Consider the following 26,182-nt stretch of genomic DNA (forward strand, 5'->3'; position numbering starts at 1 on the left):
CCGTCCTCTCCGTCTATCTTTGTCTCTCCTGCGGCACGCAATGAATATTTAATCTATTCTCTCAGCCTCCTCAGTGATGGCCTCAGAGAATAATCTAGTCCCTGATCGTTCGTCATCCTTCATTCTTACGCAACACCACTTCCATTCTCCTTTTCCCATCACGCTGCAATTCTGCTTTAACATCATGCTCTCTTATGGTTGGCTATATTTCCTCCACTTTACTATCACAGGGGTCGGGCTGTGGATATTACATAAAACATCTCTAGCACATTCCCTTTACTGCCTAACATCTTATGGATCTACCATGTCAAGAGCACAGCTCTCCCCCGGGACCCCTACTCCATCAAGTTGGCGCAAACCAGTTGACCCCTGGCTGTGTTGGAGGGAGAAAGAGAGGAGGAGGAGGGGGTGCAGAGCTAGTGGTGAAGAAGGAGGGGATCGCAGGGAGGAAGAGAAAAGTGAGACAGAGGAGAGGAAGAAGTGGAGGTGGAGCAGGGAGGACGACATCAGTGACCTCCTGTGCAGCCTCGGGCTACCGCTCTCCCTCCTGATCCGTCTCTAGTGATGCACCAGCAGACTTATGCAATCTGCTGCTGAATTATTAAAGAAACATATGCTACTGTTACGCTGTGGACTCCCAGCCGTGTCACCCTCCTCGTACAGCTGAGGGAACATCGCAAATACACACATTTGGAGACACGCACATGGGTTGAGCCCTATCTTAGGAACTCTCTTCGGGGAATCATGAAAGTGCAAATGCAGCTGGGACATCACACGATCACAACGCGGCACAAAATGCACAAATCAAGGGCAGAAATGTGCATGTAAAAGGGAGAAAGTCCAGATATGCAGGCCCTGATCCCATCCCTACCTTCCTGTGGCACACTGGAGTTCCTGGCATTGTCTCGCTCCTCAGACGTCTCATTGCTCACTGCGTTGCCGCTCTTGGTCCTCCGCAGGACACTGAACGCCCGGTTTAGCCTCCTGAAGGAACGGCTCCTCACTGAAGAACGGTCAAAATTTCTGACTGCAAAGGAGACAGGGAAGAAAGAGAGGCAGTTTATAGATTACCTCACCCTCAACATGCCCGGACATGTCTGAATCAGCCTCCTCCTCGGCCAATCGAATGCCTGCTTGTGGCTTAGTGACTGTTAAGAGATCTGTGTTGCTGCTGAGAAGATGAAAAACTTGTAGGAGTTTCAAGCCTTACCAGATGCCAAAACAGTGGACAGAAGATTTTATGATTGCAGTATGTTTTTAGTATGTTTTCATTTCCCCTACATCTTGGTGATAGTAAGATAAACAATAGAATTAAGTGCTGTTCCCTGAGTATTTCATTGTCGATTGCAGTGTTACTGAAGTTGCACTGTATGAAAAGTACCCTTAAGAGTTTTCGACCTCTAGTAGCACCATGGAGACGTATTTTCACAAGTGGGTTTGTACAACTTAGAATATCTGCTGCTCCAATACCAGAGATCTGTTTTGCAATGGTTATCTGTGCACCTTGCTGCGTGGAAGTTGGGATCATCTTATGTATGGTAACATAAATCAGCTGTAACTGACAGTGGAAACACTGAATTTCATAATGATGTTGACAAATAAACTGCACACAGAAAACCTTTAAGGCAAAATTAGAACCAGCTTTTTTGCCAGACGACCCAGTGTTTGTTTCCCACAGCCCTCTGCATTGAGACCCCTGCTGAGTCACTGCAGTGGTCTCACCGAAAGCAACGAGGAAACAGCCCCCAGGTTTCCGAGGTTTATTTGTTGAGCTACTTTCAACAAGCTCTAATAACATATCTGTTTTGTGGATGGAGGTGCTGCTTTCAACCGGTGGCTCTTTCATTAATAACTCAATCCGTGCTGAGTAGAGTTACATGGTTGCGTAACTACAGCGGTGATATAACACTCTGTGGACCCTTGTGACCACATCCAAAAGAGACCCTCCCGCAGAGACCGTTGTCTGCTACTTTGCTTTGCTTAGAAAAAGTTAGACAGGCTACAGGAGGCTGCAGTGGAGAGGCAGCAGCCCCAGCCGCTGCACTGAGCTAGGGGCAGCCAGCCTCTGCAGCGCCCCTCCCTCCCTCCCTCCCTCCCTCTGCGGGGAGATGCGAGGGCTCCTGACAGCCACATTATTCTTTAAAAGCGCCAGCCGCTTCTGGAGCTGACAGCTTGTTCAGCAGTAGTGGCGCTTGTGGTGGCGGTGGTGGTGGGCGCTCAGCCGGCCGGGCCTAAAGTGCTGGTGCAGCGTCATTTGGTGTCCCCACTGCCTGTGCGCTCACGTTAGGGGGTGGGGAGAGGGGATGGAGGGGGCACAGAGGAACACTCGTGACTGCTTCCTGGTTTCACAGGTGGGAGGAATGGAAGGAGAGGGGTGTTCACGTCACTGGGCATTAACACACACTTGCATCAGCTATATTTAACCTACCTCTCCTTCCATTTCTCCTTGACTGCATAATGTACCTGCCCTCTCAGTGACTTTCTCTCTCTTTCTCTACTGTTTTCCTCAAAGAGAGATTTTATGGATCGGTGAAAAAAAAACAAGGCAATGGAGCTAATTGGCTGATAGGATTTCTATCAGAGACCATTAGGGAGAACAAAGAGTGTGTTTGAAGTTGAACAAGCCGCTTGGTTATACGTTTTAAATGTGCAGGTGTAAATGTATGTTTGAACATAGCTCACTGGCATCTGCTTCTGACTTGGAGACTATGTGACTGTGACTGAAAAACTCTCTACTCTTTATTGATTCTCAATCTGTCACTCTGGCAAACACACATTCCCTCTAGCTCTCTCTCTCTCTCTGTCTCTCTCACTAGGTAACTCCAGGGTAACACCACACAGGACTGAACATGACTACACACAAACATCCTTTCGCCCACTCACACTCACTCTTCTTGCTGCTGCTGCGGGCGGCCAGGCTGGTCGTGCTGCCCGACTGACTGTTATCCTCCATGCTGGGGTCGAAGGCGGGGTTGACCAGACCGGGCTCGTCTGACAGGAGGGCCACGGCGGCGGAGGTGGGGCCGTCATTGGGCAGCGTGGCGATGGTGAGCTCTGACGTGCTGTCGGTGCATTCGCCCTCCTGCGAGCGTCGCTTCCTGTCTGCCGAGAGCCCATAATGAGAGGCCCCTTTACACCTGCGCACAGGGGTCAGGAGGTCAGTGTCACACTCGGGTTACACAGTAATACAGGACATGTTGAGGAAACATTGACACAGATGATCTGATGGTGAAGAACTGATGCTGAACCACTGCAGCAGTAAAACAGCATCACTTATCACAGTAGAGATAATCAACACAGAAGGTCAACAAATTCATGTTAACATCTCCCGAAAAGGTCACATTCTCAAGTCTAATGTGAGCAGATTTGAGCATCTCCTCCAGCCTGAGGCCGGCCACTATCTTCTGCTTTGGGAGCACCTCACACAAAGACTGCTTATCTGACCTTAACGCTCAAACAGCAGCTCTCTACAACAAAAACAACCATGTTGTGGCAGAATATATTTCCTGGCGGTCTCGCTTAGAATTCCTGCAGCATCTCTCTGAGAATGTACCAGAAATGTCATATTTATAAAAATAAAAATAAAACTCAATTCCGTTGCGTTTACACCCTCTGTGTGACAGTATCTGTTATCACATGTAGGATGGGTTTTCTCTGTGGCACTGAGTGTGAGCATCCCTGACAGATGATTGAATGCAAATGCAAGAGAACACCCATTAGAGAGCAGAGAGGCCAGGTACTTGACACATCATTTGAATATAAAACAGAAATCATCTGAATGTTTTTTTTTCTTTCCCCAAAACAAATCTTATTCTGAGTTCCAGGTGTCTCCTTCATGTCAGCAGCGCCACAACCACAGCATGATTACAGTCTCCCTCTCTGTCATACACACCCGCACAGATACACACCCATCTACACACTCATCTTATGCTACCCACCATAAAAGAATTTTCACACTGACAATATTAAATTGGGAATGTTTGTGTGTGAATTAAAGCTATCCCCATAGAGTAGGGTGTTGTATTGTTGGGGAATTTTCCTCCATCTGTAAGCCATAAAGGCTTTGAGCTGACGCTTCATCAGAGGCAGGAATAACACTGGCTTGTCTCTCCGGCTGTCTCTGCGGAGCCATCAGCACAAACATTAACTGGGTTTTAATGAGCTGGATCGAGCCCAGGCTCCACTTCAACAGTAGCTCAGAAAAACAAGAGGAGCGGCATCCATTCTCCTGTGCTGTAAGATGGGCTGGGTACCCACTGGCTCCTACACGGGGGACAGCGAGCCAAAAACGAAGGGTTACGTGAAAGGAAGGTAAAATGGCTACCATCTTTGCAGAGTCACAAAAGAAAAACAAGATTACATGCTGGTAAGCCATTTGAGCCCTGGAAGGCCTTTGCCCCACTTTGGGCCCCACATCACTAGAAGCAGCATTTTGTCTCAATAACAGAGCTGCCAGAGTGGGTCATGCACCCTGCCCATATTTCACAGGGAAAATCATTTCATCCTGAAGTGGGTTCTATATCTCACTTGTAGCCACAGGACTCACAGTCAGATACAAGCTGAAGCACCTATTGATCTCACTCCAAGCTCTGTGACATAACACTGCCATGCAGCGCATTGGGTCTCTGCATACCTGTGTGCGGGAAGTGCCGCTGTGAGTTATTCCTGTTCATTCAGTTAGTAAATTGAATGCTATCAAGCATGTCCGCGCAGCAACATACCACTTAACTGAGTGAAGTGGTTGAACAGAGCAATATTTCAATCAGTGGCAGAGGAGAGGGCAGTGCTGCAGTCCGGAGGGGGCAGAAGCTCTCCCCGTGTCACTCACTATCAATTAGGAGAATTAAAGCCGCATGCAGTTTGAAAATACTACTGGTGCTCACGTAACTGTCTTCTAGAAGAACAGTAACTCCCCAAACGAATATCTGTGTGCCGGAGCTAACGCAGACAAATGTGTACATGTATGCAGGCTCATGTACGCTTGATGTTTTCACTCCACGATCAGATCATCCGGCGCTGCACTTCCTACATTGTTCTGGTGGCAGCGGAGTCTGCTCTTCTTCTTGTGAATATTTCAACACGCTCCAGCTCGCTGATGGATACAAAAACAATGTCTTAACTAAAAAAAAACAAAGCCGATTGCAGCTTTAACCGTCCTCATTGTTACACAACTTGGAGCTGCTGTGACCATTCCTGTGTAACAATGTCCTCGTTAACTTTAATTTCTCCCAGCTGGCGTTAATCTCTTCATCTATATATAGATTCGCTCCCCACCGAAGTCTTGTGCAGCAGCGCTGGCTGTAGACGCTCAACTGAACATTTACTTCCTTCTTATTTACACACACACACACACACACACCCCTTTGATAGGCTCGCTTGTATATAGGACTGACTGTATGGAATTGGAGACTTAGAGAACATTCCCCTGTTTCAGCAGGGGTAGTGGAAAATGGAAAAACCACAGTCACTCAGAGGAGATGGGCAAATACCGTTGAATACAGGTTCATTCAAGTCGCATAAATCTTACAGACCACCCAAATCTGGGTTAAAATGTCTGTCCAGGTATTAATGAATGCTACGCTACGCACAGGATTTGAGTAAGGAAGATCTTAAGGTGTTAATTTCTGTGAATCTAGAGCTCAGACACAGAGGATAAAAAAAAAAAAACAGAGAATAATATATTTAGAGCTGTCGCCGGGAACAATAGGTACAAGTGTTGATAAATACCAGAAACATAGAGGCCATCAAGAGACAGCAGCGTCTCTGAGACAGCAGCACGCAGCCCTTGTTTAGTGTGTGGCTGGTTTATTAAAGGCTTTGTCTCCTGTTAATTAAAATCTCCTTCCTCCGGGGGATAAGAGTTGCCTTAAAACCGTGGCCATATCTCAGCTGCTTAGAGATTGAATGCCCGAGTTTGAATGTTAAGGCCGCGGTCTGAGCTGTCTGAGGTTAAAGGCAGGGAAGCATGACAGAAAGCCCTTGTCTCGCTTACCGGGGTGGTCCTGCACTTTGAGAGCCAAGGTAAGCGAGCCAATTAAGTCTGCACACAGGAGAGGTGCAGTGCATCAGTTGAGGTATGCTTGAAAAGACACACACACACACACACACACTTCCCCTCCTTATTTTCTTTCCTCTTTTCTTTCTCTTGAAAACATACATGCTTCTGTGTGTAATGATGGAACTTTTTTTTTTTCCTGGGGATGATCACTGAGCTCAGAGGATGCTCATTAGCGCTGCAGTATCCGTGTCTCGGCCAGCACAGCCTCAGTTATCACATCATCTCTCTAAAACCCCGGGATCCGTGGCGAGATAAGGAGCGAAGACACCAAAACGTCCTCACGGCTCATCCTTCCCTTCCTCCCCAATTCCTCCTCTACCTCCTACTCCCCTTTCCTCCGCTCTCTCCGGCGCAATAACAATTACCCATGATGCTCTCTGTGACACTGTGGCCGTGCTGAGACGCCCTGGCTGTGACACAAACAGCCCCGTTCTTGTGATGTGAAATAAACACCAGCTCACAACTCATCAAAGCCTGTGAGATTCTCCAATCCTCTTTAGGGGTGAGTGGATTATCCCTCCTAACCCAAATACACTCTCCGCTCCCTGACTGCCACGGACAGTTGTGTTGGGCCACACTCCGCAGTCAGAGGGAAAATTACCTCCGCTGGGGTGACAATTCCAGGTCAGATAGTCAGGTACATAAACTCGGATGTGTCTCTGTGCCTATTGTCACATAATGCAGGGGTGGAATCATGAAAATGGTTTGGAATGTAAAGCATTGTTTCTAAGACACTCGTCCTACGTCTGTGTATGACCCGCAAAGTTTTTCTAATCTTAGTTGAGCTCCTTTTTCTCTTCCTCCTGCTTCCTTATTAATGTGAAAGCAGCAGCAGGCATTTCTTCCAGATGAGTTCTGACTCCGGCAGCCAACTTTCTGATGCTTTTGAAAATATACCAGCGACACCTGACATGTAAGAAGAGAAGAATCTCTGGTTGCACAGTGAGGCCTGTGAGGTAGCCTGCAGGTTTATCTTACAGAGGAATATGTGTAACATAGCAAGTGTGTGCATGTGTGATATAGGCTGGGGCTCCTTGTGTGACAGAGAATGTGAGAAAAGACTAAAAGTGACTGCATGTGTGTGTGTTGAGTTTATTTTTGGAGCACTAATAAATGTGGCAACTCACATGCACTATTAGCTCAATATTCTGCTACTTCTTAGTGCCACTCATCTGGAAGAGAGAGCACAGAAAAACTGCTGTTTCTGCCTCATTGTGAGCTAAAAAAAACAACTTTTTCCTAAACCGACCGCCTGTGGACAAAGAACAGAGTAGATGTATCAAATAATTCAAAAGCCAGGGAGCCATGCTTTCCCTCTTCACTATTATATTTCCCATCGCTCTCTTATTAAAGGCAAACAATGCTAAGAAATAAAAATCTAGAAATATTTTATGGGCCCTGGCTTCACGCAGCATCTTCTCCAACTGATTCTTCTGAACTTCTGGAGAAAAACTGTCTGTCCGCAAGAGCTTTTGGCAGAGACACATGAAGGAGTAACTTCCTTTACACCAGACTGAGCAGGGAAAAAAAAGAAACCAAAACCTTACACTGGGGAAGCACCTGTGGCTGTAACATACACACACACACACACACTGACACAAAGCAGCCAAACATGAACGCTGACACTTTATGAGGAGGGTTAGCGGTCATTAATTGAATTTATGTAAATAGAGGCTTGAATAAAACATTTTTCCTCGATTAGATTAGTGTATCAATTATTCCTTAATCACGCACATGGGCCACATGCCAAACACATAAAGTTAGACTGGGAGGGAATAGACAGCATGATAGATAGATAGATACATAGAGAGAGAGAGAGAGAAGAGGGAGCGACATAAAGACAGACAGAGTAATCCAGTTAATGATGAACTAGAGGAGTGTTAATCAGAGGATGCGCTGGTGTGTTGATTGGATCCGCATGCTGTGAGGGGTAATCCCATCTGCTGCGCGAGGAGGGGGTGAGACCGCAGCCAGAGGGGACGGTCTCTGCTGCGGGAGGAAATTTTGGCTGAGCTTATTCCCAAAGACAGATCTGCTAAATTGAAGTAGGAGGCGAGGTTTAGCTGGGTGTGACTTCCCACAGCCTTTGAAGATGAGCGTGCGCTAAAAGCAAAAGTGAATGTGCACGCCGGCCCACGCAGCGCATAAATCCTGTCTTTGTGATCCATCTCTCCATTGTGCTCCTGTGCAGTGAGCAGTGGCTGGGCAGGTTTGGCATGCCTAAAGCATCGGTGTGTTTACGAGTGCAGGGGCCTCCCAGCCAGCGCCGAGTCAGCCTGTTAGTGGCAGCCCAAACTCTGAGTCATGGTTTTCCAGCCAATCAATGTATGTACGATCATCACCAGAGCCCTGACCTCATGATCAGGCTGGAGGGACATTTCTGCAGCATTTATTGTGATGGTATCTGGTTTCAGCCGGGAGGGAATCTCACTCTTTTTTGTCAACAGAGAAGAAGAACACAGGAAGTACTAAAACTGATTTATTCCCTGCTGTCTGGCTGAGCTGCATTTCAGCTTACTAATACACCTCGCATGTGTCCACCTCAACAGTGGCTGTTTTCGGGCTCTGCAGTCAAATACTTTGCAGACGTTTGAAGCGCACACACCTGTCACTGTAATTCCCTCCACACTACAGTACATGATAATAGAGAATCCCCACTAGGCTGCTGTCCCACATTGCTCTTGGCACCTTTTAGCCTATATTTCTCACTCTATGCCACACTAGCCCTTGGCAGTGTCCTGTTTTCTCTCTGCCCCCACGTGCCATGGTACAACTGCCTGAAACACAGCCAGCAGTGATCAGCCCAACCCAAAGCCCTGGCCCTCAGCGGGGTGCTGTTCACGTGAGAGATTAACTCTACACTGCTCTCCTCTCTGCTGTCAGTGACACTCTGCTGGCTCCCTGCTCTCATGTGGGACCCCTCCTACAGATTAGCCGGCTGCAGACAGGACGCTGTAGAAAATACCCCATGTTAAACATGTCAGGCCTCAAAGAACCTAAACACCAGCCAGACTATGAGCCAGCCAAAGCCAGAGGCAAAGGTTAGCAGACATTTGCACACCTTCAGTGACTGGCTGAGTAGGGCTGTGTGATATGATGACATATCATGTGACAACAGAAAAACATCTATCGTTGTATATTATGTTTATCATTTATTTTGTTGCACGCTGTTTACAGCAAAATTCTTTAGTCATTTGGATGACACCTTGTGCTCATCCGCTCGGCACAGATGCAGGCAGGAAATCTGCATGAAGGCAACACAAACAAACATGGCAGAGAGTGAATGGGACACAGAGGGGGGTAACTGAACAGGAGAAGGACTCCATTCAGCCAAATGAGGTGCATCAACATGGTTTGAAGTCTGACACAGTCCAGAAAACCGTACTCAGCGAATTATGCCACAGACAACAGACTCAAACACCTCTAACCACTTCTACCACCTCGGCCAGAACCATAAATAGAATTCAATGAATTTATTTAAAATATGATGCTATGCCGTGGTTATTTGGGTATGAAATGATCTATATCAGGATATGAGATTGTGGTCATATGGCTGAGAAAGTAGGGCACTTGTACATGATTCAGCACAGATGTGAAAATGCACTGCACTGTGAAAACAAATACCGCTCATTTAAGTTTAGCAAAATGCTTTTCTCGAGTAAAATACCAAACTCAATCCCATCTTTTAAACCCTCTCTGCGTGCTGACACTAATACCTGTTCCCCTTGCTGGTGTGCTGCATCTCTGCTGGGACAGAGACACATCTGACAGGAAGGCTCAGCTAAAGTAAACAAGCTGACCTGCTACCCATTTCTGTTCATGAATAAATGACGACGTACATAATTCAGCTGTTCTTTTTGTGACTGTGTATTTACATAGGTGTTGTGCACACTTCAATTATACATGGTCAGATGTGTGTTTTGGTGTGTCTTTTCATGCATATTTGCTTTATGGGGAGTTTCATGCAATGTGAGATTGATGCATTTGTTTGTCTGTGAACTTGAGTGCGTCCTCTACATGTGTCCTTGCTCCGTGTTTCCTTTCATGTTTGATTCTGTGTGCAGGGCACACGGTCTAACACTGCTGTAGCTTTGACTACCCATGCATATAAATGCTCCCATGGCAGACTCACTGAATGTGCTTCTTATTGAAAATCCCATGCAAAGAAATAATTAAGCTGATTTAATGTTATCTCCTTTTAGAGAGCTGTGAAAGTTGTTCAGGAGGGTTGGAAGTAGGCTGTTAGCCTGATTTTTATCTCTCAGCCACTCTCCCCGCGGCCTTCCCTGTATTTCTGGCCTGCTAGATACAATGAGACAGGGAGAGCTGCCTCACTACAGAACAGGGATTAATATTTAATCCAAACAAAAGTCTAATTAGTGAAGCCTGCCCCATGCTTGAAGCGGCCACGAGGCCGAAGAGAGCATGACATGGCGCGCTGTCTTTGACTCGAGATGGACCTGGCATAAACAAATGCTCGTATTGTTCAGACCCAGCGAGTGTGCGGCGGCCCGGGTGGCTAATCCTGTTAGAATGCGTCCATGCTGAAGATGTCCGGAAGACGGCGAGTGCGCGCAGCTCTTGGTGATCAAACACCTCCTGGATGAGGGCTGAAAGGACGGAAGCTAAGCTAATCACAGTGTTTAAGACATCTCAGCACAGGCCCTGAAATGAACATAGATTAATCATTAATGCTCTACAGCACTGCACTGTGATTATCAGGGGAGGCCATGTGGGCTGGGGGAGGGAATCAACACAGTTTAATTGTGTGTTTGTGTGTGTGTGTGTGTGTATGAGGAGGTAAGGAGCACAGAAATCACAATCTAGGTGCTTTCCTGCGTCTGCCTGTGCTGTTTTTTTATTGGCTGCTGCTGACAGAGTAAAACAACAGTAACCGTATTAAGCATTTCATCACAGAGAAACATTTACTCTGCATTGTTAGCTCCATCTACACCCTGCGTACACCCAGTATAGCCCGTGTACAAGCCTGCACACGTACGCTTACGTGTCAGTGAGACAGATTGCGGCCACTCTCATTTTTCCCACGCAATAGAAGCTCACTGTAGTAATCACGTAAATTGAAAGAAATCAGAAAAGAAGGAGGGGAGGGAGGAAGATGAGTGGAGAGAGGGAGCAGGAGAAATAGAGGCGGGCAGAGGCGCACGAGGAGCTGGAGGCTGCTCCTGTCAACAGTATGGATAAAGACAAATGGTGTGCCACTGCTCTCTAGCCAGGCAGAAAAACACCACGTCCGCGTTTGTCTGCTCCTGCTTTCTCTCTCTGTCATGTCATAATCAGCAAAAAACCTCACTGTCACAAGCACAGAAACACACACACACACACACACACACACACACACACACACACACTGTCTGGCTGTCAATACATGTCGCTCGATGGGAAGAAGGAGTCAGAGAGAAATCTGTTGTTATTTACAAACAACCCCTCACTGGAGTGACCCACATACCGGGCGTGCTGGGTGCCATCGCCATGGCAGCCGTATGTATGGCCAGATGGATGGCAGGCGCAGGGAGTGACCTTCCACCCTCCTGTCTCTTCTCATCTCTCCTCTCCTCTCTGCTGTACTTCCCTGAACCGTCCGTCCCCTTCATTTCCATTCTTACATGCTTATCCTCCTCCCCCATTCCCTCTGTATACAATCAAATGTAAGGATTTCATCTCTGCTACCTCTTTTCTTCCAACCTATTCTATTGCCTACATCGCCCCTCTTTCCCTCCCCCCTCCCCTCCCCTCTCCTCTTTGGCTTCCATCGCTGTCCAATATGGGCTCTTGGTGTCTGCAGGAGCTAAAGCCCCACTCAGTGGAGAGAGCATACAATGAAATGAGGGGATTTGCGAGGCGCTCCATTGTTCCATGTATTCATGCAGCATAATGGGACATTTCCGTCAGGCTGGAGAGAGGAGCCGCAGCCCAGCTTTGGGATCAGAGAGCCCTGGCTTCACACGGTGCTGCTCAATATAGTCAACATTAACTCCCACACAAAGAGAGTCTGAGGGCCAATACAGAGCAGAAAACACAGTTGAGAGGAAGAGGAGCCAAGAACGCAGCTAGTGTGACGTACGGTCTAGTGAGAGGAGATGATATTTGTCAGCTGCTCTGTTGACGTCTGCTGAAGTGATCGGTCAAATATTCAATTAGTCAGTTTTCAAGTAAAAATGTCAAACATTTGCTGGTTCAAGCTTCTGCACTTTTCTCTGGTTCATATCATTTTAAACTGTGCAGGTTTAGGTCGGTTGGTTTGACAAAACAAACAACACAAAGACGTCGCCTTGAGCTCCGTGAAATTATGGTGGAAATTCCTCACTATTTCCAACATCGTTGCAAAAATAGCCGACAGATTGGTTGATAATGAAAATAACCCCTGGGTGCTGCGCTGGTGTTGACATGCCTGATGCGAGGTTTGTTTCCATGGTATCAGAATTCAACAACAGCAGACAACGTGTTGTCCATCTGTGTGGCAACATAACACGGATGAAATATTGAATCAAAAGAAAAAGGTTGTGGAAATGTGCAACAACAGGTGTGTTTTTATGTTATGTGTTGTTTTTTGTCTGATGGTGATTTTCTTTATTCTAAATATAAAGACTATGTGTACATAAAGGATTGTTTACTATACACTGAACAGATGCGATGTGAGAGTGGCTATGAATTTTTAATGCTGAGGTGAAAGTCTATTCCACAAACACACCATGATTACTAGATGCTTAGCGACACACGCACACACACACACACACACACACACAAAGACACACGCAGAGTGTAAAAAGCCAACAACAGTGAGCAAACGTGTGCTGACATTTTGCTCAAATCAATACAGCGGTTGCAGACACACTCACACATGCTGCTGAGAAGAAGGAGAGAGAGCGGGAGATAAAGAGAGAGAGAGACGCCACGCTGCAGTGCTGTAGCATCCAAACTGTCCTGGACAGCACAAAGCCCTACCTGCTGGCTCTGCTGCATCCCAGTGCCACAGCAACCAGTGACCAGAGCATTAGAAAGCAACTCCAGGATCATTTTCACACCACGGAGACACACCAGAACTCTTCAAGTCATGATAAAAACATTGCAAGTTGCACTCACGTATGCATGGATGTACTGCACAAACACATGGCTGACAAAAGTGAGAGACATGCACAATAACACATTGACAGCCGCCTGGGCTGTTGATGGAGGGGAGGGATGGGGTGATGCTGGTGAAAGGATGGAGGCTGAGTGTTGTACTCACAGCTCAGAATAGAGGATGTGCAGGTTGCCCAAATTGTCTGTGTAGTTGGCCGGGCTGAGCCAGGGCAGGACCAGCAGCAACAGAGCCTTCATGGTCAACGCTCGGCTCTTTTTCCTCTCTTTTCCCCTCTTTCTCTCCTCTCTGCACTCAAGCTCTCTCCTCTCCTATTCCCCCCCTCCTCCCCCTCCTCCTCCCCCACCTCTAATTCTCCGAACCTGGCCGTGCTGACCCCCCTCCTCGTCTTGCCTTCCTTCTTCAGAGGCGCTCTCAGATCACAATTAATCCTTCACTTCCTACCTTTTCTGCCTCTTTTTTGTCCCCCCCCACCCCCCTCCTCTGCTTCCCCCACCCTTCTCTCTCTCTACCTCAGTGCCTGTGTGAGCTTGGCAGTTTCTTCCTCTGCCTTCAGGCTGGCTGCCTGGTCATCTCAGCTGCAGAGGCAAACGGGCCAGTTGCCAGAGGTTGAAGACGGAGCGGAGGAGGAAGAAGCAGCAGAAGCAGGTGCAGAGGAGAAGTCCCGTTGTGGCACAGGAGGAAGAGGAGAAAGTGCAAGAAGAAGAGGAAGGAGACCCATGCAAAGGTGGCACATTTGGAATACAATTTGAGATGTGCAGCCCCTTAATCTGCTCTGGGCACCGGCGAGTTGTAAGAGGATTTGCGCTCGTATGCGTGTGTGTGCATGTCTGTCTCCATCGGTGTGTGCGTGTGCGCGCGTGTGTGTCAGAGAGAACAGCGCAGGCTGTGACTTATACTGCAGCAGAAACCACTGAGGGGGGAGATGGGGCAGACCAAATGAAGGCAGGATGGGGGGGAGGTACCTGGTGCTGCTCTGATTGGCTCTGCCCTCTTAACACGCACACACTCAGACACGCACACACACACACGTGCAACCTCTGCATTCACCCCCCCCTCATCTGCCTGCACATATGTTGGTCCGTGAAGGGGAGGAAGGAGTGCAGAGAGAGAATATGTTGCCTCCGAACCCTCACCCCCTCCTCTCCAACGATGGACTGCTCCCTGTGCAGCAGATTGGTCTGATCGCTCAAAAGAATCTGCCTACATGTGTGAGGGGAAAAAAAAAAAAAAAAAAAAAAGGCAGAGCATGTTCAAAACACACACCAGCAAATCAATATTCTCTGCAGTGATGGAAGCTTGTTATTCTGCGTGACATGAAAGAAAAAGACGGGGGCAGAAAAATAAGAAGATTTGGAATGAATCTTAAAAGGAGCAAAGCCCAAGTGCACATTTCATTCATTTAGTCAGTCATTCATGCAAGCAGCCAGTTTTAGAATACACAAGGAGAGAGGGGGAGGTAAAATAGGATAACAGGTGATACATAGGAACAAAGGTCAACTCCCTCTCTAACTCTAAGCGTTGCTCGCTCTGGGAGGGTGTGCAGGGATCTTGGGAAGTCACTGGGAGAGAGGTGTGTGTTGATGGACTGTGGTACATGCTGGTGACAGTGACTAGCGTTCATCTGAATGTGCTGAATACAGAGGCAAGATACATTTGAGGGCTGTTTCAGGTGTGTATTTCTTTCCTCTCTCATCCCCTTTTCTCTCACTCACATCTCGACCAGTGTTTTTCTACAGTAAACACAAAACAAGGGGGAGTGATGGTGGCATTAGATTTCATATCAGTTTTATTTATAAAGCTGAAGTGTTACATGCTTCCTTTCCTGACTGTTATCTTCATCTTTTCTGTCCTTTTCTTGTTTTCTCCCTTCTTACCTTTTTTTTCAACTATTATCCAATTTTCACAGCGCTGAGCTGTCTGCTACCCTGGAGAAAGACACTTAACTGGTGTAAATACCCTGTCTGAATGAATATTTCATGGATGGAGGTAGTGTGCTTACAGGCTGAATTTGTGTGCGTGTGTGCGTGTGTGTTTTTGTGTGTTAATGCATGCAAGCGTGCATACTGAGGCACAAGTTATCCTGCGGTATTTGAACAGTACGCACAGCAACAAGACCACAGGGCACGCAGGAAATGGAAATGTAATTGGATTGTGACAGGATGCAGTTTGTGAACAGAAACCAGTCTGCCCCACAGGAGTCGTTTCATACACCAGCACATTAACTCGCACTCACAAAAGCACCGTCATAACGTACACATATACACATACTCCCCCAATTATTCCTTTTCATTTCCCACTCACTGCAGCCAATTTCTCATACTGATGTGAAGTCAGAGTGTTTTTCGCAAAAATACGGTATTATGAGCATAAATCAAAAGACAGTGTGTACATTCATGTACATGTAATACTGAGTAAAGAAGATAAAGTTATCGTTATTATTTGCCTTTTATTTTAAAGAACACTGAGTCTATGCCTGTCGTATGAAAGGTGTTAAATGACTTGACTATCGATGCTCTAAACATGTCCAGATGGCATGAAAAATAATAATAAATGTATTGAAATAATAAATATATGCAATTAGCACCATGACACTTTGTTTAAATTATGATGTTTACGCTAACGTGAAGCTAACTTCGTTTGTTACTGCAATCCTTGTTGAGGTTGTCCGTCCAGATGAATGGCCAAATTATGTTTGAGGTGTTAAAGGTTGCGTTCCCACGTCATGTAGTTCCCAGAAAGCTCTAAGAAGGTGGAAGACACCTGCAGCACTCTTGCAGACGCTGGTTCGTTGAAAGAAATAACCAGAATAATCCATATAAGGTATCATGGTGCTCTGTGTATCTCTCATACAAACATACACACAAACAGCACGGTCGCCTACAAAGGTAACCGGCATGTTTAAATATACAGAATACAATTAAGGTGCAGTGTAACTGGCAAAATCCTAATTTTTATCCTCAAATATTCACACTAGCTTTGAAGAATTCCTCTGTGGGCTTTGAAAGTGTACTTGAAAACAAGTACATTTTCAAATAAAAAGAAGAAGAAAAAGAAAAAAAAAAAGAAACACCATCACGCTCAAGGCAGTAAATCAGCAAAACCTACACATGGAACTCTGGATAAATTAACTTGGCTAATAAAAAAAATATGAGAGCAAGAGACGCTCAGAGAAGAGAAAACCTGTTTTAAACATAAGCAGCGCATGTAGCTACATGAAAGTGGCTAAAGAGAAGAAAATACCTGAGTGGGTGGGGAGGCTCTTCCTGGCTCAATTCTATGCAAGCCCTTACAGGATAGAGTCACAAAACCAACATTGAATATCACTGATGAAATTTATGACTTTTATTACAGCTCTTGATTGCTCTGGTTGTGTCCAGAATGACAATTTCTCCAACCAAAGGCCAATAAAGGTCATGGATGATTAGATGAGTATGAAATCAGCTCTGACCAGATGGCGTGGCTGTCTCAGTCATTACGACTCCTGACCTGCTGCCAGATTCTGGGGTTCGGCCAGAGACGGTGTGCTCTGCCATCACACCCACAGTGGATATAAGCTCACATTTTTACTCCACTGACTTTAACTTTCAAGACACTTCAACAGAAAGGTGGCAAATGAAAACCAAGACAATGCAGGTGCTTCCACTAGTGACACACATTGTAAATAGTTGGATGCTGTGCTATGCAATGCTTCAACAGGTCGAAATTACATGACAAAATACAGCATACAACTCCCCTCCAGAATGACACCCCATCTGATGCCCCTGTTTGTGTCTCCAACTGTTACAAATCAATGATGAAAAGATGCTTTGGTTTGGTTTAGGCGATGACTTACTGGGTTAAAATTACTATTGGGTTATACTACCTTTAGAGACATTTGGGTCATGGCTGAAATAATATCCACAGAGTTATTTTTAGGGGACCTTAGTGAGTATGGTTAAAAGAAACCAAAGCTATCTTTCAGTCCGAAATGGGAGGTATTTACTAGTCTGACCCATCCAACCAGCAGGTCTTGATGATGACTATGGACAATCGAGGGGTTTGTCACTTCAGCTTAAACATAAGTTGTTTGTGGCCACTTGCTGAAATGACTGATGCAGACGTTCTTCTTGGGACGACAGTCTCTAAGATACCAGATCTCAGGCCAACTGAAAACCTGTGGGAGATTTTCGGGGTGACAGCACTCTCCATTACCATTATCAACTATCATTATCACCAAATGAGGGATTATCAGGGAAGAATAGTGTTTCTTGCCTCTTGTAGAGTGTAACTGGTATTTTAACTTTGCTGACTTGTAGAGTTTATTCTAAGGTGCATTGGAGCTGATGTGGTGGCCAAACCTACACTTTATTTGGACACCTTCTGTTGGTTTTTCCCTTAGTTGCTTCTCCATCTGCCCATGCTGAAACTCAACAAATAGTAGGGCCAACAATAGTCACTTGGATTGTTAAATTGTGGAAAATAGTCCAAAAAACACATTTATTCCACTGTATAAACACCAGCCACAATTACTGGACCAGCAAAAAGAAAATGAACAGAATAGAAATGTTGAAATGGGTGTTCCACTGAAACTTTTTTGCATCCGTGCACACAATGTGCAGAGTCATCTCTCTGGACGCGGCCTCTCACCTCCACAGATAACACCTAACTATGGGGGGAGCAGCTGAATCCTTCTGGGAGTCGGTCTCAGAGCTCCACACCTCATTATGACATTCACACTACAGGAAGGAGAAGCCTGAGAAACGACGGAGCAATGTGGAGAAAATGATCGAGGGAAGGATGGAGTAGGAAAGAAGGTGTGAAGAGAGAAGAAACGGAGGAAATGGGTGCATGTGTAGGTGATGGGAAATGAGACAGAGTGAAGGGACAGAAAAAAGGGCACAAGTCTTAGAGAGTTTTATGCAACTTGAGGTTTTATAAAGTCCAAATGAATAGGAAACGCTCTGCTGCTCGTGTGTGATGTGTGGCGAGATGCATTAATTATCCCAGAGGCCTTTGGGCTAGGGGAGTGTTAATGAGCTCTAATGAAAACACACCCAGACTGCAAGAAACCAAAGTAGTGCCTCTTAATGATATATAAACAGAGGAGCTGGGCCTAGCTTAGATGAAAGCCTGGTTGGAGGAAGAACTCTTGCTTTTGAAAATAAAGCTGTGGGTCAATGGTGATGGCAGAGGAGGGTGGGAAACTTAGAGTGTGTGTTTACTGGAGGTCATCGTAGTTTTTACCTGATAGCAAGGGTAAATAAAGAAGCTCAAGTACTTGCTTAATTGTTTCATGAGATTATATCTTAGTTTCTCTAATGGAAAATACACAGTTATAGGCCTGCAAAAGCTAAACTGATTCAGGGATGTGAATAGTGGGATAAACTTCTTCTTCCATCCTACCTGCTCTTGATGTGGTCTTCCAGTTCACCGCGGGCCAGTGTTTCAGTGCAGTACTCAGTGAAGGGGCACGCCACAGTGAGTTTGTCCAGCAGCTTGTGCACCAGCAGGCTGGGCTTCCTGCAGCTCTGCAGCATGAGGGGCGTGCGGCACACGGGGCAGAAGTCGCTCTCCAACAGGAAGCTGGTGAGACACTCCTGGCAGTAGGTATGTCCGCAGGGCGTGTCCAGGGGCCTGATGAGCGCCTGCAGGCAGATGTGACAGACAAGGTCGTCGTCCACCTCGTCTTTGTAAAGGTACTCGTGGTTCTCCTCCAGCTGGTGACTGTGGCCACAGGAGGCGCACAGGTCAGGAGGAGGAGACAGCAGTCCATAGTTTGAGGGGGAAAGAGGCGGAGCTGATGCTTCGGCCATCGCCGTGGCAACTTCAGACCATATACTCTCCTCCTGGATACTCATCTGGAGGGCGGGACTCAGGATGTCATGTTTAATCCGGTGAGGAGGTCATTCCTGAGAGACCTGTGGACAACAATGTCAGGAAAAGGAACACAATGTAAGAAAGGCAGAAGTGGGAAGTAGTCAGATCCTTTACTCAAGCAAAAGTACCAACACAGCAGGGTAAAAATATTCTATTACAAGTGATATGCACTACTTATTAGTAAATACTGATGCATCAGTGTGTAAGTAAACGTTTTATTTAATTTTTGCATTTTGGTGAAATGTTAGATGATTTTACCTCTTTTGCCTTTGAGTGGTTATGCAATATGAAAAAGATGTATGAGGTACAGTATGAGAAGTTTAGAGGGGAACTATCTCTTTGGTGGACATGCTAACAACTTGTAGACATCTAAAATGTGATAAGGGATCCCAAAAAGACACTTTTCTGTAAGGGGTCAGAGGTCAAAACAGTTGGGAGCCACTGGTTTAATCATGAATAGTGTGTTGAATGTAACGGTTTTATATTTGTTCGTATAATCTGAATCTAAAGATTAATCCGCAATTTAACAGATACATGTAGTGGAGTAAAACATTTGTCTCTGAAATGTAGTAAAGTAGAGGCACAAAGGAGCATCAAATGGAAAAATTCAAGTCAAGTGCAAGGAAGTGCAGCAGCAGTGCTGGGATTGTTTCTTTCTCTTTCACATTAGCAGCAGTAGCACACGATGTATGCGTCGGCCCTATGAACTGTCCTTTTCTGAGCTTGTTTGATTTCCTCGGCTGGCACAGAGAAGTGATATCGAACTACTAAGATTTCTCCTCTGGATGCAGAAACATCAATACCGCTCATCTCTGCAGCAAGCGTAGAGACAGATAGACACAGATAAGTCTCCAGCACTCGCTCGCTGTGCTGCATGACAAATGCACAGCACTGGTAATCCACTGTGTGATGTGCGGCTCATTTCTACTGCTACACAGGTTTACATTGTGCTCGATGTTGTGAGCGTGCCAGTGCACACGTCATACCCAAAACAGGCAGGCTCCTCGGGCACATGGACATGAACAGATGGGCTCAGTCAGACACACGTCACCTTGGCAACAGCCATCTTGTTGGCGCTCCACAAGCTTTGTTTCTGGACCCACTATTGGGCCTTGGCTGCTTAATCAGACACTAGATGAAAAAAAACACCAACAAAACTTGTGTAGAAACAGAAAGTAGTTCTATTTTAATTGGACACATTCCCACGCTTTAAATGCAATCTTAGCAAACAATAGACTTTGATGTGCGTCCCAATATGCTAATGCGCACAAATATGACTGTGCACGTATAAGCACATACAAATCAGCTCGATAACCGCTGAGTTGTCAAAACAAACAGGCCATCTTCATTTCGTTTTACATAAGCAGTATGGAGATGGCGCCCGGCGAGTTGTGACAGCCATGAAAGCTCAGTGTCTTTGGTGTGTCTGGGAGGGGAAGGCTAATAAGACGAGGCTGAGCAGTCTTAACAAAGATGAACTTTCCCACTGAGAGCATGCGGTAACATGGCTGATTCATCACACACTGTGGCACCTGCTGCCTCTGAGGTCTGGCCTGATCTGTGGAGCGGAGCACTTTCATCAGCACACAGAAAAAGCAAGAGACAGATACAGAGAGAGAGAGAGAGAGAGAGAGAGAGAGAAAATATCTGCCAGCAGGAGCTGAAAATTAAAAAGAAAAAAAAGAAAATGAAAAATGAAGATGGCTTGATATTCTCTCCAACTCCTGATCTGAGCACGATAACACCATCTCCTTTAAGTTTGTTCTCTTCTCTGCTGAGAAACTTTGGTGATCAAAGAGAAACGATAACTAGACACTAATGATAAGATTGTGGAGGGATCACACTGTACACCTGTTTAGTCTGACTCAAAATGGATGACATCTTCAGATACTTACAGCCTGACTGGAAGCCATTAGCTATAATAATCTCTGTTTGGAATGAGGATCACAATAGTTTTCCCACACGCAAATACATGTAACTACAAGCCGAGAAACAAACACACACACATGCCTCTACACACCCGCTCATACAGACGGGTACATTCAGAGGACACACCCGTGCCTCAGGAGCATTAGCAGCACTAGTCTGTGGTTCGTTCCTAATCCCTGAAGTGACAAGACGACACCATCACAACGGTCCTGTTTGTACGCTGAGAGCTGATAGGCTGAACCATAACTACATTTATTAATAGCAGCACCTGCGTTACATGAGAAATGCGAGGACGTTCTCTTCACATTTCCATTTTACCTCTGAACTCAAAAGGGAAGGAAAGAGCAGCGTGCAACGTGCCAAATTGTTTCCTTTGTCTTTGAACCAAAGTCATGTCAAGTTTTGGCTCAATAGGCTATCCCCTTTCAACGATTGAGACCTGGGAGAGTTGTTTGTTTAAGATAGCCTATAACTTCTTCCTCTCACATTGCACATTTTATGTAAATAGAGCTGTTGATTCTCTCTCGGGTCACTATCCTGCGATGGCTTGACGAGTTAATAATGACACAAGGCTCTGCCAAGTCAGCCGCTTTTCCTGGAGTGTGGAAAAACAACCCATTGACAAGGTATCAGTCTGCATCAGCACTGTCGCTGTTCTACTGAACTAGCACGTTGCTATGTACATATCCACTCCTCATATTCAACCCAGAGAAATAAAATCATATCTGTATCAATCAAACAAACGCACCCTCGGAGCAAATGGCCCAGTCAGCCAAATCTGACAAAGCAGGGCGCTTGCATATGAGCAAAGCACACTTGTAACACAGCCTTCTTTCACACAACTAGCTTGTTAATCATTGCAGATTTTATTTTATGTGATACATCTGCACTGTACTGACACAGAGTACACCTGGACATTGTAGTTGTAGCAGGTGTGGTCTCACATTGTCAAGGCCTCAAACCGTGATTCATGTAAAAAACTCATTCACAGGGCCCTCGCTCGCCAACACACTTACAGCACAGAGTGGGAGTGCTGAATAAAACGCAGCTCACAAACACACCGGTTTATCATCAGATCATAAAACAGTCAGAATAGCATGCTGATACTAGATCAGCGCCGCTGTGGCAAGCAGCTAAATAAACATGGACCCTAAGCACAAATCAACATGAGGCAACCTGTGTCAAATAACACTCACACACACAGATTCCAGCACAGTCTGTTGTGTTCAGACTTGTCCCTGAAAAGACTGAAAATTCCGGTAAGCCTTTTTTTTTTTCTTGCACTTTCTGCAGACATCTGTTTCAGAATCACTCACATCTAAACACCAAACAAAGGAAAAAACAGAATTCTACAGTGTACAAAAGGAAAAATTAAGAAGTGAAACTTCCCTATATGGATGATAAAATCATAGAGGTGGGCAACAGTGCACTAGTATCACCCATTCGTTTCACCATGAGTCATTACTCATACCTCTACATGTATCATATCAACCTCTGTGCTTGATGAGGGTAGGGTTAGTCATGCAGCACAAACAAAACAAAAATATGGAATCATCATTATCTATATTTCATTTTCATTTATAAATCAAGGCCTGGGGCTTTAGCTGCACTGATACTATTACATAACATAAATCCAGCACATTTCGCTCCATTTAGAATGAACATATGGGATGTGGAGCAACAGAGTAATGTAATTCCTGGCCTTTCGATAACCTCTACACAAGGCTCATGTGTGTGTATTTCTGTGTTTGTGTATGCCGGTCCCTCCCTGAGTTCATAGCAATCTCCACGGTGAGTCTGAGCCAGACCTGACACCTCAGTCTGGCAGAACAGCTGCAGGCAGATGTGAAGCTCTGTGAAGTGTCTCTAATATCAGAATGGCTGACTGGATCAGCACAGACTGTACTGAACACTAACTGAGACGCTGAGATTAGCAATCATACTCGTAGGTAACAGTAAATCTACATTTACAACATCATTATAGGCAACTTGTGTCTTTCACACACATGGAAAGTGAAGGTGAAAACACTCGCGCAGGGATTTAATGCGAATGTATCCAATGCAAATAACAGACCAGCAACAGGCACAAGAACAATGTTTTGTAACTACTGACAAAGACAAAGTTTCAGTTTTAGAGCATTCAAGACAAGTAACAACCAGGTTTACTGCACAATACAAAAAAATCTACGTGGAGTGGGGGAAGTATACTTACATGACTTCATGAGCGACGTTCACTTTCAGCAGTGCAGTTCACCTGGACAGGTAAAGCCTTGCAGAGGGTGTAACATTAAACCAGCGAGAGAGGAGGTGGAGAGCAAAGGGGAGTTAAATGACTCAGTAAATAGGACTTTGTCCCAGTCACAAAGCCTGCCTATTGGCTGCCGCTCCCCAAGTAGAGTAATTCTATCCGCCTGCCGGTCCTGAGGGAATTCTGCAACCCAAAGCGGGGAAAGACTGGTCTAATGTGAGCCCAGAACCTGCTCACCTCTAACAGGCCAAGGTGATCAGGAAGTGGCAGAGCTGAGGGGCGGGGCTAGAGAAAAGGTAAACACGAGAACTGCCCAAACCTGTTCAGAAGTTCAGTAGAAGCTGGAATTTTCCATAAAGTGGATCATAAGAATTAGAAAAATTGAGAGTTATGAAAAACAGTTAACCCATTTTTTTTTTTTTTTTTTCCAAACATCCGCCAGTGACACCAAGAATCAAAACCATTTTATTTTGTAATGAAATACTGAGATGTCTTGCAGAAGGGCACCAGCAGCTTGAGGTCTGACAGGACCTCCTCTATAATACAACAAAATGTAATGTAATAACCCACAAAACATTTTATGTACCTACATGCTCGATTTCTTGCAGACTGTTTGCATAAACAGAAGGACTGTGCTCTGCTCTTCAAACAGGAAGCCCATAATCTGAGTAAATGACAACACGTCTCAGGCTTAGATAATGCTACCATGTGCTGCAAGTATCTTAAAACTGTGTACAACACAGACACCATAATACTTGCTGCATGTATAGGGCCTTCTTTATTTGTTGTGGTTTTGCTTTTCTCTGACAATAGGTGCTTTTGTAAAGCCATGCGTGTGACTCCGGCTTTGTGCAAAAACAGTTGTTATCCTCGTTTTCATGTGGTTTCCCTCTCGGCTTTTCCTACCTCACGCTGCTCTTTAAACCCCGAGACTGTGAGCCACAGGTGCTCAAGTCCAGACAAACACAACTGCAGACACGAAATGACGGTTCTTCGTGAGTCACTCTGTGACGCAAGCAGAGCTGAATCATCAGCTATTCAATATGTGGTGAATATTCTTAGAGCACTTCCTCTTGTGTGTCCACTTTGCCAGTCACATCCATATGATCATGCACTAAGATGCACACTGCTCTTGTTTTGTCACTGTAGTTGTGCTGAATGTATACAGACTGTATATGGGTTATATCGGTGACTGAAACAATGAAAGGGATGAAAGCCAACCTGTATCACTTCATCGCTTCATTAAAATACAGGAAAATTACATGAAAGCTTTCAAAAGTGTCCATTTCTTATTAAAAGGCGGATTTAAGTGTTCTATAGCACACATACTGCTTTTAGTCATGCTAGCAGCACCACTTTGGTCCAGACTAACATATACCAACTACAGGATGAGGCTGTAAAACTTTGTGTTTTCATGTTCCCCGAGGGAAGAATTATAATTTTGGTGATCCTTTAACTTTTCATCTGTCGCCATCACCAAGACAAAGCTCCAATTTGTCCAGTACATTGATTTATGACTAAATATGTACAAAACATTCCCATCAGCCTCAGCTGTGCTTTGTGTTTAGTGCTAATTAGCTAATGTTATCATGCTAATACACTAAACGAAGACGGTGAACATGTTAAACATTATAATTGTCATTGTGGACCTATTAGCATGTTGTCTTTAGCATTTAGCTCCAAGCACCACAGAGCCTAAGTAGCCTACAGCCTCACAGAGCTTTATTTCTGTTGAGGTGTTCAATTTAAAAAGATAGTAACCTATCATTTAACACATAGACAATTTGCTTGTGATTTAAATGTTCAGTTATAGTCATAGCGCATGCAGCCTTTAGGCCGTGTTTTGTTTAGTGCATTTTCGTTTCTGCAGGAACAGACAGATCTTTGGGTTTCAGAGAGGTAAACATGTTTGTCGTATATATCGTGACTCTCTGAACATCCAGCTGAGTACAGTCTCGCTGGATGACTGAGGGGTGATGGACAAGAAACAGTCGAGCACTTCCTGGTGACCTTTACAGCTGTCATATCAGTCTCACTTCCTTTCCGCATGACCACTCTCCTCCCCCCTTGGCTTCTCTTCTCGACTCTGAACAGCATAAAGTAGCAGGATGTGCTAACTGTTAGGAAAATGCCCATGAAATGGTGTTTTTGCTAAATTATACGGTGCGTTTTGCCACAGTGATTCAAACACTTTGAGTTTCTTGAAGTCTTAAGTTCTCTTTGAAGTGCTGAGTTGAACCTGCATCCTGTTTCAATTCTGCTGAGTCCTCAGCTCCTGCTGCTGGAGTTTATCTAAACACTGTGGTGCAGGTGAAACCAATCTCCCCCTGTCTCTCTAGGACACTTTCTCTCCTTTCTCTTATTTCTCTCTCACACTCACACACACACACACACACACACACACACACACACACACACACACACGGCGAACACACTTTCCTGCTCTCTCTATCTCTTCCTGGCTTAGCTGTGCCTCACGTTCCTCTGACACACTTTCCTCTAAGTCCTCAGCAATGATTTGACTTCAGATGGCAGATGAGGATGTAAAAGAACTGGCTGATACAAAGACAGGGAATATTTCCCTTTTAACTCACTTTTTGAAACACCCTTCATCAGTTTCTTTTTCTATCCATACTCATGTGGCAGAGAAAGGTTGGTCGCCTCTCTTCCTTCCACACCGCATCCATATTTCATGGTACCGATGCAAATGCTCTTTGTAGCATGAATACAGACGAGGGAAATGGGAGGAGGAAGGTCGTCAAATAGAAACAACCGAGCCGGCTCCAGTATCACTGCGGAGATGGCCGCTTTCCTGTCCTTCTAATGCGATCGTTCAATGCAGACATGTGCGTGGGTGCAGGTGTGAGTCCATGGAGATGCACATGCATGGGTGTTGTGAGCGTGCATTTGGGGGTCAATACAGGAGAAAGGCAAGGCTTGTCACACACAAAAGAAATACATGCTCAGCCTTTTAAGCTTTTCTCCTTTG

At 45.5% G+C, this 26,182-nt stretch overlaps 1 protein-coding gene across 2 annotated transcripts in view; it reads right to left on the reverse strand.

Moving 5' to 3' along the window:
* lnx1 (ligand of numb-protein X 1) overlaps positions 1-23,357 on the reverse strand; it is a 31,985-nt gene extending 8,628 nt beyond the window's left edge. Inside the window, exons 1-4 of one of the 2 annotated variants that reach the window (XM_070832451.1) lie at positions 23,158-23,357; positions 18,543-19,057; positions 2,890-3,137; positions 872-1,027 (exon numbers count right to left, since the gene is read on the reverse strand). In XM_070832451.1, the coding sequence (XP_070688552.1) occupies positions 872-1,027; positions 2,890-3,137; positions 18,543-18,997 (859 nt within the window). In that variant the 5' untranslated portion in view covers positions 18,998-19,057; positions 23,158-23,357. Of the gene's footprint in view, positions 1-871; positions 1,028-2,883; positions 3,138-18,542; positions 19,058-23,157 lie in introns of both variants that reach the window. The other variant, XM_070832450.1, reaches the window with a different exon arrangement.
* Between the last annotated feature and the right edge of the window lie 2,825 nt (positions 23,358-26,182).

This window comes from Pempheris klunzingeri, chromosome 6 (genome assembly GCF_042242105.1).
Source record: "Pempheris klunzingeri isolate RE-2024b chromosome 6, fPemKlu1.hap1, whole genome shotgun sequence".
NCBI lineage: Eukaryota > Metazoa > Chordata > Actinopteri > Acropomatiformes > Pempheridae > Pempheris > Pempheris klunzingeri.